Genomic DNA, 16467 nt, shown 5'->3' on the forward strand with positions numbered 1-16467 from the left:
CGGGTTCCCCTAGGCGGGAGTGGCCCAGGGCTGTGCCAGGTGTGGTTCAAGTGGCCTCTCCAGGTCATTACCCCTGGCTTTGGTGGTCTCCTGGCTTCAGGCTCTGGTTTCGTCTCAGCATGGGGTCGGTGTATGTCTGTTTTCCTAGACCCACTGAGCCGTCAGAAGATAAGCTCTGTGTCTTTAGATGCCACGTGGGTCAAGGCCTTAGCAATCCCGGAGATTCCCAGACCTGCCTCTGTCTTCCCCAAACAGTGCCACTTCTGTCCGTTTCTCTGGGTCCGGAATCTGGCTTTCCTTTTCCATCTCCCCCCTCCCAGAAGCCTGCCAGGTCCCCGGTGAACAACCCCAGAGAACCAGTTGGTTTTCCCCACGGTCACCCAGGCCACTTCTGTAACTCCTTCCCCCACACGCACTGGCTGCTGCGTTCGCTTGTTTTCATCAGACGCCTGTGCAGTAAAGGCCCTTGTCAACAGGGTGCTGTAGAATGATCTTGCTCCCTGCAGTGTTTGCAGCTGATTTTTATCAGCTTCCTTTCTATTAAAAAACAAAACGAAGTAACAAATAGCTTTTATAAATTCAGAGTGTTGTAGAAAGAGATTTTTATCTCAGATATGTTAAAGGTGAAAGTATTTTGTAATAGAAATTACAACTTCCAGTTATATGTTCTTTGAGAAAAGTGTATTTGCAAGGTAAAATTCAGGGGGACAAAGTATAAGTAGTTCAATGGATGATCTTATTTTCTTGTGATTCATTTCTATCTTGAATATCAGAGTCAGTCTACTCAAAAAGAAAGAAAACTTGGCTGTGGCCTTAGCATGCAGTAATGATTGACACTTAATGCAAATGATAAATCCCGCTACGAAAGGTGAACTCTGTTTGCTGATGGTGTTTTAAAGATAATCGTGCAAAGAAACCAGAAAAGCTCATGTAAGTGCTGTTCTCAGTGTGAGCCTATCTAACCTACGTCTTAACTTCCGGATGAGTCACGTGAAGAATACAGAACCCACCACTCGTGACTGCTGTGCAGGTTAACAGGATCTTACCAGTGAAGTCCATAACACGCTGCCAGGCACAGCAAGATTTTCTCTTTCCTCCTTTTAACTCCAGATTCATCAGAGCAGCAGTCAGAATCCAGTTTGTTTGGTAACCTCCGTAGGCTTTTCTACACACAGAAAGGGACTTCAGGGAAATTCGTTTTAACACTAGAGATAGTGTCTGTCACCTGCTCACTCCCCACCAGCCGGATGGGCAAAGTTAAAGGAGTGAAGGTCAAGGACTCCTAGCTGCTTCCTGTGACATTTTCAGAATCCTGCCCTTCACCCCAGCCCCCCATCCAGGCTTTCCTTTTTAAACCACAACAGATGACCTTCTCTGTGCCAGGCACGAGTTAGATTCTGGAGACACGGCAGTGAACGGAGCTGCCAGGGACCGTAGTGAGCTCACAGTTTAGGGGAGAGCCAGGCATGGGCGCCAGCACCCTGGGTGTGAACGTGCTTCACAGCTCTGGTCCTTGAGAGACATGCCTTGCTTACTTTTCTAAATCAATTCGGTCTGATTTGGAGCCCCACCCCCCGGCCTCAGGTACAGAAACCACCAGTACTGGTTATCAGGAGGGAGAGCCGTCTACATCTCTGGGGACCTATTGGAGTCGCTGGGGCTTATTCAGGTGGAAGGGGGAGGGGAGGGTCCCCTGAACTGCAGTCTGGGGCACCTCATCCATGCCTGTGTGACCGTTTCTCAGGCCGACAGCTCCACTGTGGGACAGGCTGAGCCCCTGAGGCACATTCACACTGCTCTCCGCCATCCGGCATGCTCTGTGCTCCCCAAGTTCAGGTCTCCTCCACCCCAGACCCCCTCAAACCCACCAGCAGTTTGCTGGCCTCTGATGGGAGTTGGGGCAGGCCTCGGGGGTGGAGAGGAGGTGTGTGTAAGGGACCGGAGCCTGAGGGACACATCTCTGACCTGTCCTTCCTGAGTGGGGACAGGGAGGGAAGGGCCATTTACTCATTCAGCAGATATTTACTAAGCACCTAAGATGCCTCGGTGTTTCAGCAGTGAGTAAAATATACACAGATCCCTGCCTCTCAGAGTATACCTTTTAAGGGCAGGTAGACAATTAACAGGACAAGAAAAACATCCAGTATGTTGAACGGTAGTAGGTGCTAAGGGGAATAAAACAGGGAGAGGGACCAGGGTTCAGCAGGATTGGGGAGTGCGGGTGTCCATTTAGGGAAAGTGGCGAAGGAAGGCCTGCCTGGGAGGGGCGCTCGGAGAGAAGACCCCTGAGGGAGTCAAGTAGGGGTTTGTGTTCCAGGAACATTCTAGTATTTCATTGACTGGTGCGGCCCCAGCAGAGTGAGTGTAGGTGTGAGTGGATGAAAATGGTATCTGAAGAGGACCGGATTCGGGGGCGGGGGGGGGGGGGTGCCTGGGAGATGAAGAGCCTCTTACTCTGGGGAGCAGCCAGAGGATTTTGAGCAGAGGGGCGACAGGATGGGACTTACGGGTGAAAGGACCGCGGGCCACTGTGCGGAGAACTTCACGGAAGCTCGTGCCTGCGCTCGTGGGATGACAGATGGCAGGGGCTTGTACCAGCACACAGCAGCGGAGGTGCTGAGATGTGGTCCAGCCCCAGGGGTGTTTGAAATACGGGAACCAAGATCATTTGCTTGACGAATCCAGCAGGGCATGTGGGGGAGGAGAGAAGGGAGGCTGTCCCTGGGAACAGGAGCAACTGGAAAAATGGGGAATACCATTTCCTGAGACGAGGGGAACTCTGAGAGGAGCGAGTTTAGGAGGGAACATCAGGAGTTGAGTTTGGACACATCAGTGCCTCCCCGATACGCTAGAGGAGACCCCAGGGACTCGGGAGAGTGCCCACGGGACACCTTCATTTGGGAGCCATCATTAGCATGTAGGTGACACTTAGAATCACCAGAAGCGGGGATGTGGGGAGAGAGAGTGAGAGGAGCCAGCGGGCTGAGGAGTGGCTCCAGGGAAGGAAGTCTCCAGAAAGGCATCATGAGAGGAGGAACCAGTTCCTGAAGCCTTCGGGCCCTGCCCAGCAGCTCCAGCTTTCACACACGTGCCTCGCCACACAGCGGGGACACAGCTTCTGCGTTCCAGCCAGGGGTGGGAGTGGCTGCTTCGCGGGCGTGCAGTTTCTTTTTAGGGTCAGAGAGAGGTCATAAAATTGGACCGTGGCATTGCACACCTCTAAATTTACAGAAAATAACAGTGAATTGTACACTTAACGTGGATGGATTTTATAGCGTATAAATTATAGCTCCATGAACCTGTTTTTTTAAATAATTAAAAATAATTCAATTAATGGGGCGCCTGGGTGGCTCAGTCGGTTGAGCATCTGACTTCAGCTCAGGTCATGATCTCACAGTCTGTGAGTTCAAGCCCCGCGTCGGGCTCTGTGCTGACAGCTCGGAGCCTGGAGCCTGTTTCAGATTCTGTGTCTCCCCCTCTCTGCCCCTTCCCCGCCATGCTCTGTCTCTCTCTGTCTCTCAAATATGAATAAACGTTAAAAAAAAATTTAAAAAAAAAAAAATAATTCAATTAAAAATAAGATTGTACAGGTAAAACATGATGGGCTTCTGGAATAAAAGGAGCTTTTGCTTCTGTACGGACCTTCTCACTCTGAGAGGATCTGAGCCACCTGGACCTGTGCTTCGAGCTCAGAGCAGGCCAGGAACGGGCGGCTGTTCAGCCTGGCCTTAATCGAATTCTGGCCGTGTTCCCCAAGGTGACACAGGCACATGGCTTCAAGTTTTCCTAGCAAAATGTTGGGGGGGGGGGGGGGGGGGCCAGTGGCGGGAGTATCCAGCTCCCACCGTGCTTGTCCTGCTGAGTGAGGCGGGAGGGCCTCCTCCGTCCAGGCGGCCCCGTCACCAAGTGTCCCTTCTTCTCTGCAGTCCAGCACACCTCTGTTCAAACCCTGCCCCCCCCCGGGTGGTACTTGTGAGACTCTGGACCAGCCGCTTCACCTCTCCTGGCCTCAGTCTCGCCATCTGCACAAGTATAATCATGGCACCTGCTTCAAAGCATTCAGACTAAATAAGCTCGCTTGTGTAAAGCTCGGTGCCCGGCTCATAGTAAGTCCTTCCCAAATGCAGCCGCCAGTGCTTGTAGTGTCATGGCCACGGCTCCGACTGCCTCCGGCCTGAGAACCTGGCGTCGTGGCGGGGTTAGTACCGGCTGTCTGTGAAGACCTAGCAGATAGGATGCTATTCTGGTGGCCTGTTTTTCAAATATCTAATCACCCAGCCCTAAGCGTTGTGTCTAACAAAAAAATGAGTCGCTGTTGTTTTGTTGCAGACAGTTGCATCTATAAAAAGGTTTGCCCATTTAATGGGGGCTCTTTTTTGGTTCAACCCTGTGCGTCAGATTTCCAGTTCTGCTGGAACCAGGCTCCTTATGCAATTGGTAAGAAAACCCTCGATCGTTTTGCCCTCCCCACCCCCCCCACCCCCCCCCCCCACGTGGACCCGTCTGATCTGTTCGGTCCCGTGTCAGCCAACTTACTGGCTTGCTGCTGGACTGCCATGAGTTATGTGAGTATGACGAGTGCTCAGAGTGTTCTTTTCCTTTTTCGATTGTTTTCCTTTCTGTTCCCCCTTTGGGACTGTTGCCATCCACTGTGCCTCCCAGCTGGGAGCATGGGAGCATTTGAGATCAACGAAATCCCGATTTTCAGGACTTGGGTATCTTTCGGTATCATTTCATTTCTGGGCTTCGCTTTCCTTTTCCTACAATTTGAGCGCGAGATCTCCAGCCTTAAAACACTGACTGACTTGGAGAAGCCCAAGGCATTCCACGCCGTGCTTAACGTATTTTAGAGCTCGAAAACCAAGAGTCCCAGAAACTCGGGTACTTTGCCTGCCCCTGAAACATCAGGGCGTGAGAGGTGGTGCTTCCCTTCTGGGGTGCAGGATCCGCAGCTGGGCATCTGCCTAGTGAGAGTCGGATCAGAGCCAAGAATGTTCGAGTCAGTGCCGTTTTCCTCCAAGGCCAAGGATGTGACGGTAGGCAAACATTCTAGGGTCTTGAGAACAGAGGACCCCATCCAGATACTGGAGGATCTAGTCAGGCTTCGGTGATGGATGAGATCTAGCTAAAGAGAGAGAGAAGGAAGGACTGAAAATCGCTTTCAGGTTTTTTGAGCCCCAACATTGGAGGTCACTTGAGAGAGCAAGGCGAGAGGCAGGGTGTGAGAGAACGTCCCCTGGGTAAAGCCACGAGAGGAGGGAGTTGACCACGGAGAGAGCAAAGAGAGAGCAGGCCAGAGTGAGGGAGCGTGGGAGAGTGAAGTGGCCAGCGGGGAAGTCAAAGGTGAGGGCCCAGGGCAACCAGGGCAGTTTGGGGGCCTGGAAGTCAGTGTGGCATAAAAAACCACTTCAAAAAGAGGGGCTGACCTTTAACAAATAACTCAGCAACCCCACTGACTCCGAAGTACCCTGTGAGGGACAGTGAGGACACGGCCCCTGCTCGGGCATACGTGACTGGAGGAGCACGGAGGAGGAAACAAGTGACAGAGCAGGAAGAGCCACTGAAGGCCGGGGTTCCGGGCAGAACAGCACGGACCAGAGCAGAGGGCCGCGCTGTAGCCTGGACAAGGAGGGGGAATGTCTGTCGGGACTTGGGCCGGTGAGCCTCCAGGAGACCGGCCTGTGAGACCGCAGTAGAGACGGGGACAAGGAGAAATGGAGACCACACACGGCTGCTTCAAGCGGAAGCCTGCCAGCTAAGGGGAGGCTGCCTCAGGAATGAGGCGCTCGTAGAAGCGGGAGGGGGGCGGGGGGGACATGCCCGGGGAGGAGGGAGAGAAGCAGCCAGAGGAATGGGGGAGACGGGAGCGTCCGGGGCGGCGAGGGCCCCAAGCCGGCGGGCTGGGGGCTGACGTGCCCCATTGCCTTGCAGTCTGCGCCTTCCCGTACCTCCTGGCCTTCACCACCGACTCCATGGAGATCCGCCTGGTGGTGAACGGGAACCTCGTCCACACGGCCGTCGTGCCGCAGCTGCAGCTCGTGGCCTCCAGGGTGAGTCGCTTGTCGGAGGGTCTTTGGGAGCCCGAGCAGCCGAGCTCCAGGAGGGCACGGACGCCGTCTCATCGGGTCAGGCCCCCGTGTGCCCGAGCGCCGGCGGGAGCGAAAACACAGGAGACGGACCGCCGTCGGGTTTTCCCGTGTGGCCCCCTCGGGCCTCGGAGCGCCCCTTCTTGGTTTTGTTAGAGTGTCACCCGGTGCTGGTAGCAGTTGGGAAGCTGTCGGCTGAAGAGAGGAGTATGTAGTCAGACGGGGTTGGATCAGGGGTCCCCGCTGCACTGAGGAACAGCCCAAATCTAGAAAAGAACGAGCTCAGAGGGTCACTTTCTTCCTCTGCTGCTTTCCATCCTTAGCTTGATTTTGTGTCCCATGAAATGTGGCTAATCGACTAACCCACATCTAGCAAGAGAGTTTGAGCAAAACCAAGGGACACCAGAACAAAGATGACTTTGTAAGGTGCCTTCTGTCGCTGGCACACAACCCGGGCGGTCTCATCTCAGCCCCTCCCTTGTCAGCCCCACACAGTCTGCCCTGGCCTTGCATGGTCCCCCTGCCAGGCCCGCACGGTCCTCCTGCCCAGGCCCGTGGTGCGTTCTCCATCCTGACGTGCATCACGCATCCCCTTATGTGGGTGGGCTACTCCTTGTCTGTCTGTCTCCCCTACAAGGCTGACAGTTCCACAAGTCAGGGACTGGCTGTCTTACTAACACAGCGCCAGTGTCATGCTGCTAAAGGTTTCATTGCCAGCCCTCCAGGATATGTGTGTGTGTGTGTGTGTGTGTGTGTGTGTGTGTGTGTGTGTGTGTGTATGTACACATACATATATATGTACCTCAGTTGGCTATAAATTTTACCAATGGAAAAATTAAAATAGCTTATGGTTTACAAATAATATCATGGACAGTGCTTTTTGTCTTAAAATCTGTTTAGCCAGTTGGCACTCACAAGTCCGTTCGCTAATTTTTGCTAATTCTTGTAACCCACAGCCAACCTATGGCTGCGGGTCGACCCTGATCTTACACCTGGGAGTTCTATGTCAGTACGTTAATTCTTCTTCCAATAAGCTTCTTGTCATTAAATCTGATTTGTGATCTGCTGTTACTCTGTTTCTCACTCTGGTACAAATCAGTCGCTAAACCAAAACTTCTTCCGTTATCAACAGTGGACTCGACACGCATCTACTTTATCCTCACCATCAGAAATTCTGTCTATCACACCGAGCCTAGACGGTCAACAAAACAACACATCGATCTCTGATTTGTAATGTTTGCCCATTTCCATGGTGTAAATAGTCCCACCGTTAGGATGTGCAGCTTCCAGCGTGAACCCTCTGAACTCAGGGTCGGGAAGCCACGTGCTATTTGCAGTATTTTCACCACTCAGATGCTATTGATGTCAGTAGCCTCAAGAGCATAGATAATGGTAAATGTAGCCATAAAGTTAGGAAAGGTCGAATTTTGACATTTAGTACCTTCGTTTTTATTTTTATTATTATTTTTTAGAGTTTATTTATTTTGAGAGAGTGCATGTGTGTGCTCGGGGGAGGGGAGAGAGAAAGAATCCCAAGCAGGCTCTGCGATGTCAGCACAGAGCCCGATACCGGACCCGATCGTGTGAACCGTGAGATCATGACCTGAGCCAAAACCGAGAGTCAGATGCTTAACCGACTGAGCCACCCAGGCGCCCCGGTACCTTTGTTTTTCATGTAATGTATTTATGCTGGATAATGGCCGTGTTTAACTTGCAAACTCCCCGTATAGGCACTCACGGGTCAGTTGGAGGCTGGCCTCAGCACACCGCTGCTGTTACCACCAAAGCCGGCACGTCGTGGGTGTGCGCGAGTGTTGGCCGAATCCGTGAATGAACGGCCCGTTTCCCCATCTGTACGTTGACCCGACTGAATCCAAAATCCTTTCCAGGCCTAACTCTGGGGGTGCCTGAGGTTCCTGTTAGGCCAGTGTGCACTAGGTGTGTGTCTGCAGAAGAAACGTGGGAAACAGCCTCATCTCTGTTGTCATTCAACAAACGGATAAGGGGAAATGCCGGGAAACTGAATGCTCAGGAAAGGTCTGGGGTGACGGTGCAGGACTTTGGCTCTGGAAGTCCCCTGCCCAGGCATGTCACTGCACTGCAGGCCCCGAGGACGTAGCAGCGGAGCCGAGGAACCGTTGCGGGCTCTGCCGTGATGACAGGAGGGTCGTGGGTACAGGGAGCCAGGCATCTCCATAATGCTTTCTCTTTTATTCTAGTCGGATATATACTTCACAGCAGCCGCTGCTGTGAATGAGGTCTCGTCCGGAGGCAGCTCCAAGGGGGCCAGTGCCCACAATTCTCCTCAGACACCCCCGGGCCGAGAGACTCCTGTGTTTCCTTCTTCCCTGGGGGAAGGTGAAGTCCAATGTTTACTGTCTTATTAATAGATATTTTTAATCCAATCTGATTTCTCCAGCTCATTCTCGAATACCGACATCCGATTACTGCCTAACAGAGTCACTGTTGAACGCTATAAAAAATACAACACCTCGCATTCTGAATGCTTTGGTTGCATTCTTAAGAAAGCTGGTAATAACAACCCAAAAAGTCCCATGAAAATAACTGTTTCAGTGGGGAGGAGGGTATTGAGGGCTGGAGGTCCCAACTTGCCACAGCAAAGGTGTTTTTCCTTGGGGGATGTTAACGATACGGTGGGTTTTTATAGCCTAAAGGATAGAGCCCTGAAAACTGCTGAGCACACCCAGCTTTCGCTCCATCTGGCTTTGCTCATGAATCCCAGAGGCCCTTGCCGTGGTTACCGCTTCGCTCTGAGCGCCGCGCTTTTCCCGACTGCTCACCGCATCAGTCGTTACCTCTCCTGTCCCCGAGAAGCTCGGGGCTCTCCAAACAGGCAGTCAGTGCTGCTGAGTGTGCTGCAGCCGTCTGCCCTCCCGTCTGCTCTTCTCTCCTGGGCAAGTGGAGCCTGTAGCGGGTGCATTTTAGCCCACATACCTGGGAAAACCATGCCCTTAAAAGCCGAGGCCGTCAGGCTCCATCACTCCGTTGCCCCTAACGAGGCCTGGGAGATCAGCATGTGGCATAATTTCTTCCTTCATGCCAACTGGGTTGAGGCACCAGAAGTCACCCCTTTTGTAAACAGTGCAGACTTTTCTTAAAGTTCTTATGTTCTTTTCCAAATCACATTTCAGGTGAAACTCAGTCCAAAAATCTGTACAAGATCCCACTCAGAAACCTTGTGGGCAGAAGCATCGAACGACCTCTGAAGTCGCCTTTGGTCTCCAAGGCCGTCACCCCGCCCACGTCCATCGGCCTCGGCATCGCTGCCATCCCTGTCACTCACTCCCTGTCCCTGTCCCGCATGGAGATTAAAGAAATAGCGAGCAGGACCCGCAGGGAGCTGCTGGGTAACGATGTGCCGGTTTTGTGTTTTCACTGTTCGTAAATAGACCAGCTGGTTTCATCTTTGGATACTAATCATCCTCAAAGAGGATGAGTTAAAAAAGAAACTTTCCCTTTAGTAAAGGATTCATAAATACATTACAGTGCAGCCACACCAAGGAATACTGTACAGTTATCTCATGGACACGATGTGTCCGTCTGCATTTATTGGTGTGGGAGGCCACCCAAACCATGCCAAGGGCAGAAAAGGGAGTTTGCAAAACAGTATATCTAGTCTGACACCATTTTTTAAGATAGAAATATCTGTATATGTCTGATATTCTAGAAAGCGTCTAGAAGGATTTATAATGTGCATTTCTCAGATAACATATTTGTGTATTTGGAAGTTTAAATTTACTGTGTTTTTTTCTAATTTTTTTCAATGCTTATTTTTGAGAGAGAGACAGAGAGAGACAGAGCATGAGTGGGGGAGGGGCAGAGAGAGAGAGGGAGACCCAGAATCCAAAGCAGGCTCCAGGCTCCGAGCTGTCAGCACAGAGCCTGCCGCGGGGCTTAAACTCGAGAACCGTGAGATCATGACCTGAGCCAAAGTCAGATGCTTAACCGACTGAGCCACCCAGGCGCCCCTAAATTTACCATGGTTTTGTTTTTTTTGTTTTTTTTTTTTTTTTTTTACTATTTGTGGTGCAGTTCAGTTATTGCTTTTTGAAGCCCATAGACCATGGGGCAGGTCTGTGGGGATGGCACAGACATGAGGTATTGGGTACGCCCTTCTCTTTCACTGTTAACCAAGATGGGAGGCTGGACCAGAGAAGCACAAATCACCGTGAGAGTTGTGCAGAGGCTAGACTGCCATAAACACGTTTGTTCCCAATTATGAAAACAAAGTGAGGAAAAATGGAAACGATGTGCTAAACCAGTAAGAACCGGTTTGAAACTTAACTGGGACCTGCACGCCCTAAAACTGCAAGGACGGTTCACCTTGGCACATCCCCGCCTTGCCGTCCTGTTTCCTGAGAGCAGGGGCGGGAGTGCAGGCCACCTGACAGGGCAGGCTTTGTGGGTCAATTTTATTTATTTATTTTTTTTTTTCAACGTTTATTTATTTTTGGGACAGAGAGAGACAGAGCATGAACGGGGGAGGGGCAGAGAGAGAGGGAGACACAGAATCGGAAACAGGCTCCAGGCTCTGAGCCATCAGCCCAGAGCCTGACGCGGGGCTCGAACTCCCGGACCGCGAGATCGTGACCTGGCTGAAGTCGGACGCTTAACCGACTGCGCCACCCAGGCGCCCCTGTGGGTCAATTTTAGAAGTGGGTGCCTTCCACTGTGCTTTTAAAGTATGCGTATTGCTATTTTAACCCACTATTCCCTACAAAAGCTTGATCTGCCAGCCGCTGTTTTATAAACCACCGTGCTTTTCTGAAATTGAGCCTCAGAATTGTAGAATTCTAGTTTGCAGTGGTAGGATCGTACATTTTCTCTCCTTTTTTAGACCCTCCTGAGTCCCTCACTTTCCTTTCTTTCTTTGTTTTTCTCTTTCTTTCTGTACCTAAATTCTTTATGATCAGGAAAAAAAAAAAAACCTTCCACCAACAAGAAAACCGATTACTTTAAAATATATACTTTATCATAAAGCCCTTCCTGCCTCTATCCCAATAATGGACCAATATCCAACCAACAACAACAACAACAAAAGGCACTTTCTGTCTCCATGACAGCCCTGTGGGAATAACCCTCTGAACTGTGCTTCTCCCCCGTAATCCAGGCCTCTCTGATGAAGGTGGACCCAAGTCAGAAGGAGCGCCAAAGCCCAAATCAAAAGCCCGGAAGCAATTAGAAGAAAGCCAAGGAGGCCCCAAGCCAGGGACAGCAAGATCAACTAGCAGCGACAGGTATAGGAGGAGGCCGTCCCCAGCTGTCCCTGCTCAGGGTAGTGGCCCTTTCTGCTGACTGATGATGCCAGTAGGCAGATGGTCAGCATCCAGCTCCTCTCTGACGACCCCCGGCTGGCCCAGGGAGGGACCCATGCAAATGAACATCCTCACGATTCAACAAATAAAAATACATTATGAGAATTTTTATTTTTTTTTATTTTTATTTTATTTTATTTTTTTGCTCACCAGCTCACCAGACAGAGATTTTTTTAAACCAAAATGCTCAGTGGGAGTGACAGAAAATAGGCCCTCTCCAGTGCTTCTGGTGGGAATAGAAACAGGTACAGCCTTTCTGGATGGCAGTTCCGCATCCCATGTCAATGAACATTTGTTGAGTCCCACTAATTTGTCCCCTGAGAGCCTCTGTGTCCCTCAAGCAATCCTGTGTGCTCCTGTATAGAAAGTAAGGGGGCACATGTCCAGACTCCATTAATCCATTCAACATACATCCTTAGAGCACCTGACACTGAGCTGGGTGTTAGGGATATGAAGATCACTCTTGGGGGTCCACAGGCCCAGGGAGGGAGGAAGTCCAACAAGAACATTCTAGAAATGACAGCATTCTGGGGTCGCAAGGTGATGGAGAGGAATCAGGAGTGCCTGCTGCCCCACACCTGGGGCAGGGAGGGTCTCAAACACCAGGAAAGGCTGAGCCAGGTCTCATAGACACAGGAAGCATTAGCCTGGCCAAGAGGGGGCAGCACTCACAGACGCTTTAATCTAACAAACTGAGCCCCTACCTGCGTGACAAGTCCAACTTTCGTGGACCACACCTTCTGGTGTGAAATTGGGGTGGGTGGGTAGGGTTCAAGAGGGCTTCTCTGAGGAAGTAGCATCGAGCCAAGCGTTGACTGAATTAGAAGGAATGAGGGGAACAGCAGGGGCAGAGGCCCTGAGGCAGACACAACATGGCCCGCTCAGTGGCCAAAGTCTTGGCGGGGGCTTTTATAGGCTAAATGAGTACCTGTTGAATGAACAAACTCACTGAATTTGGTCAAATTGGTTTTGCAGCTATCAAGAGGGGATGGGGGTGGCTTGGGAGGAGGCAGAAGGGTCAGCAGGGCCAGATCCTGTGGTCTGTGGTCCTGTGGGTAGAAGTTTGAGCCTTATCTTCAGGCCGTGGGGAGCCCCAGGAGGGTTTTAGGCAGAGAGTGACACTATCCAGATTTGCCCTTTAGAAAGGTAAAAAGCACCTCACAAACACCGCCTATGTGTCACCACTGCCTTCAAAACTCCCAACAGCCCATGAAGTATGGCTGGCTGACTGCAGACCCCAACCTCTGCGGGGGTGACTCCTGCATGTCCCAGCTTTCCCTGTAAGGGCGGGGGGGGGGAAGGGGAGAGGCAGGCTTATGAGCTCAAAGGAGCAGGAAACTGCCTGACAGAAGAGGCCCCGGTCACTAGTGCTCTCCAGGGATCCTTTATGTGACTTTTCTCTTCCAGGATCACATCGGGCTCCTTGGAAAGTCCGTCTGCTCCAGAAGCCAACCCCGAGGGGCGCTACTACTCGACGGGCTCCGAACAGGACCCTGTGGTGGACAGAGAAGGCAGCCCCGTGTGGGGCAGGAGCCCCTTCCAGCTCACAGCTTCCTCGGACGAAGACATTATCGACCTGAAGTGATGGCTCGGGATTGAGTTTGCCATCTTTAATTTTCTTATGGAGGTTTATACTCTTTAACCAGTTCTGACAGCGTTTCTCGACAAAATGTGGCTTTTAGCCCACCCATGATCTACTGGACCAAACCTTCTGCCCACCTGGCCGGTTTGGGTCTCTCCAATGTCCGGTGCCATCTTTCTTGACCTTTGTTTCTTTCTGTTTGGGAACCATCAGTCCCCTTGTAATAAAGGTGGTAGATTTCATCGAGGTTTTAGATTGAAACTTTGAATAAATCAAAAATGTTCGTTCTTATGTACTGCAACCTTCTCTTATATTTTATATACTTAGATGGAAAAATTATTTTTTCATTATGGTTTTAATTTATGTCACATAATGTGTTTCTTTTATAAAGAAAAGCCATTGCTTTTAAAACCTATTATAAATAAGTTTTCTTTCTGCACCTTTGGCCCCTGTTGCTGTTTCGGGTCACAGTGATTGGCACCAGCTGCGTCCCCACCTATAGACTTTTGAGAAAGGCTGAATGGTTAGTTCTTAGAAGCTCCTGCTTCCTCCTTGTGTCTCACAAAGAATAACAGGGGTAGGAGCTTGTTAAGAGTCTTAAGATGATTTTGTTTGGTTTCGCTGTTGCTCTCAAATCACATAGCCAGGCAATAGTCACTCCTTGTCATCAAAATTACTCTCAGATCCCCTCCTCACGTTTCACGTGAATCAAGTGATTGTCCTCCCTCTTGTCCTTACCTGCCTTCTGTGGCCCCCCTCCTCAAAGTGAGAAGAAAATGCAGGCTTGACCAAGAGCAAATGAAACCGTGAAAGCTCAGCCTCTAACCAGGGGGAGATCAAAGGGGGAAACCTAGTTTCACTGACACTGTAAACATTTTCATCTGTATGAAGAAGGTAATTCACCTCCTCGCTTTAGTCTGACAGATCCCATTGTGTTAGCTCTCTTCTTGCCTATATCACCCACCAAAAGACACGCGAAGTCATTCTCCCATTAGAGCATCTCTGAGGGTTTTTCCGCAGGCCTTCCCTGGAAGAGCAGAGAGCTGTGTTTGACCTCACCTTGATCTGACAGATTTTACAGAAGTTTGGGTCCTATCTTCTTGTGGGCCTTGCACCCTGTCTGTCTGTTGCACCACAGTGGTCTTTGTGCAAGAAAGGGCTCAACATGGTGCACTCAGCGAAGGCTGTGTGGTTTCCTTCAGCAGATGCCAAGAGGTGAGAATAATGCAGACAGTGCTTTCTGGATAGAGCCAGGTTATCTCTCGGGGTATGCGGCTGGCCCGTCCTTCATCTTTGTTTTGCTATGCCCTTTTGTACCTCGTGGTCCACTCGTGCTGTCTCTCAACCTCATGAAAAGTTTTGTGAGTTAGGTTTCACTATTATTGCTTGTCAAATGAGTAAACTGAGGCTCAGAAGGGGGCAGTGATATGAAACTGGTGAGTTCTCTGACCCCAGGGCTGTGCTCGCTCCCCCACCCACCATACAGAGTCAGGCTGAGTGCCTTGTGTCCATTGGATCTGGCTGGTGTTTTTCATGTTAAACTAATTTGTAAGCTTTCCGAGCTTGTCTATGTGTTCTTTCTGTCATCTTTTTGCGTGAAGTTTCTTGCTTCTCAGCCGGGAACAGAAAAGCCGAGGGTGGTTTAGAACATTCTTCCAAAGAGATTGGCAGCGTCAGAACCGCCCCCAAATTTGCCAGGAGTCACGGATCCAAGGAGCGAATATAGAAAGGGCAAGAAAGAGGTTGAGCCTACAAATCAGATCGATGGGGCTTCGCTTATAAAAGGGGGGGAGGGCGGCTGCTCTGGCAGCAATATCTGCTTCCAAAGGCCACGAAGTGAATGCTGCACATGGGAAGGGAGACCACCGACCAGAGGGCAGGAGGAGGTTTGGAGGGGCCTGTGGCTCAGAGGGCCGTGCTAGCTGGGCTCACTGGAGTGTCCTGTCCACGTAAGCCTCTCTGCACACCCCACTGGCTGAGTTACAGAGTACACCGTTTGCCATGGGGTTTCAGGTATTCATCCACTCTGCAAGCACCCAGGGCCCACTCACTGGAGGAGGAGGTCATACCACTGAGGGAGGGAGGGAGGGAAGTAAACAGGTGATCGCAAAGCAGTGATAAGAGCTGAGAGAATTTATAACTTGAGCACAAGATGCTGTGGAAGCATAGAGGGGCGGGTGCCTGTCTTCAAAGATAGTACAATCAGGTGGCTGCACTGGGTCAAACAACTTTCACAGTCATACTGGCTAGCATTTGAGTGCTTCACGTGTGCTTGGTCTTTTATGTGCATTGCCTCTGCTCAAAACGTTCCCGGAAGGTGGATATTGTCATCCCCACTTACAGATGAGTTAACAGAGGCCCAGAGAGGGATTAGAAGCCAAACCTCTTACTCTCATAGCCCTGGTTCTTGCAAGAATTACACGGCACTGCACCTCAGCTGCCCCATACAGAGTGTGCATTTGCCAGGTACAAATGGCAACATTCTTCAGAGCCCTGACATCGTACCTCCAGCAGTGACTTGGGTGCGTATGCGAAGAGGTTAGCTGTTAACATCGGCAAGAGACTGGAAGATGGCAGGTGGTAAGATGAAGATTCAAGAGTTAAGATGACCTATGAAGTGAGTGTAACTTAACCGGGAGCCTGGGGCTCACCATTTAAGCCCAGATCAGTCGCATAACCGAGGACCGTGCCCAACACAGGTCCTTAGCACCTGGAGGTCCTAGTGGTTGTTGGCTGGTAGCCGTCAGCAATCTGGGGGCCCCGAGTAGTGACCGGCACAGAGGTGGATTGCAGCGCGCAGGGCCATGCCTCTGCCCCCGGCAGCCCAGCTTCCAAAAGGAAAGAGAGAGGCCCAAGACAGTCGTTTGAAGACATTCCTCCCTGCGGTTTCAGTGGGCTGATCTGGGCCGGGTGCCTCCAACCCAGGCCCCAGGGCAGCGGTTAACGCAGAGCAGGAACTGCACAGCAGCCCAGGCAGCCTGCTCCCCAGAGTCGGGGCGGGAAGTCGGGTGCGCGACCTACCTGCTCCACCTTCGTCCTGCTGCTAGCCTCATTGGTTGAAGCTAGACTAAGAGGCGGCTCCAGGAGAAAATGTAATCCCCGCCTTCCACCTTCATTGGCCAGCTCAGCTTGAGTCAGCTTTCTGATCCCGCCTCTGGGTTCGCACCACACTCCTATTGGATGGTTATAGTCCGGGCCCAGATACAAACTCCGCCCCACCTAAACATGGGCGAGCTAGGTCCTGGGGGCGGTTCCAGTGAGAGACACCAACCGGCTCTTTTCTCCCATTGGTCAGCTTTGATTTGGGGGGGTGGCTCCTAGCGCAGACGCTAACTCCGCCTTGCGTTCCCATTGGCCGTTCCTATCCCGCCCCTGAGCAGACCCTCCCCGCCCATTGGCCGGCTCTGCTGTGAGAGGCGGGTGCGTGCTGCACTCGCGGGACCCGTGACAGTTCAGGCAACAG

At 51.4% G+C, this 16467-nt stretch overlaps 1 protein-coding gene across 1 annotated transcript in view; it reads left to right on the forward strand.

Moving 5' to 3' along the window:
• Nucleotides 1-13295, forward strand: part of GARNL3 (GTPase activating Rap/RanGAP domain like 3) — a 149978-nt gene extending 136683 nt beyond the window's left edge. The window contains exons 25-30 of the mRNA XM_030293116.1: nt 4330-4437; nt 5932-6050; nt 8306-8444; nt 9239-9454; nt 11218-11344; nt 12830-13295. Coding sequence (XP_030148976.1) covers nt 4330-4437; nt 5932-6050; nt 8306-8444; nt 9239-9454; nt 11218-11344; nt 12830-13007 — 887 coding nt within the window. The 3' untranslated portion in view covers nt 13008-13295. The remainder of the gene's footprint in view (nt 1-4329; nt 4438-5931; nt 6051-8305; nt 8445-9238; nt 9455-11217; nt 11345-12829) is intronic.
• The last annotated feature ends 3172 nt before the right edge of the window (nt 13296-16467 follow it).

This window comes from Lynx canadensis, chromosome D4 (genome assembly GCF_007474595.2).
Source record: "Lynx canadensis isolate LIC74 chromosome D4, mLynCan4.pri.v2, whole genome shotgun sequence".
In the NCBI taxonomy this organism is placed as follows: Eukaryota; Metazoa; Chordata; class Mammalia; order Carnivora; family Felidae; genus Lynx; species Lynx canadensis.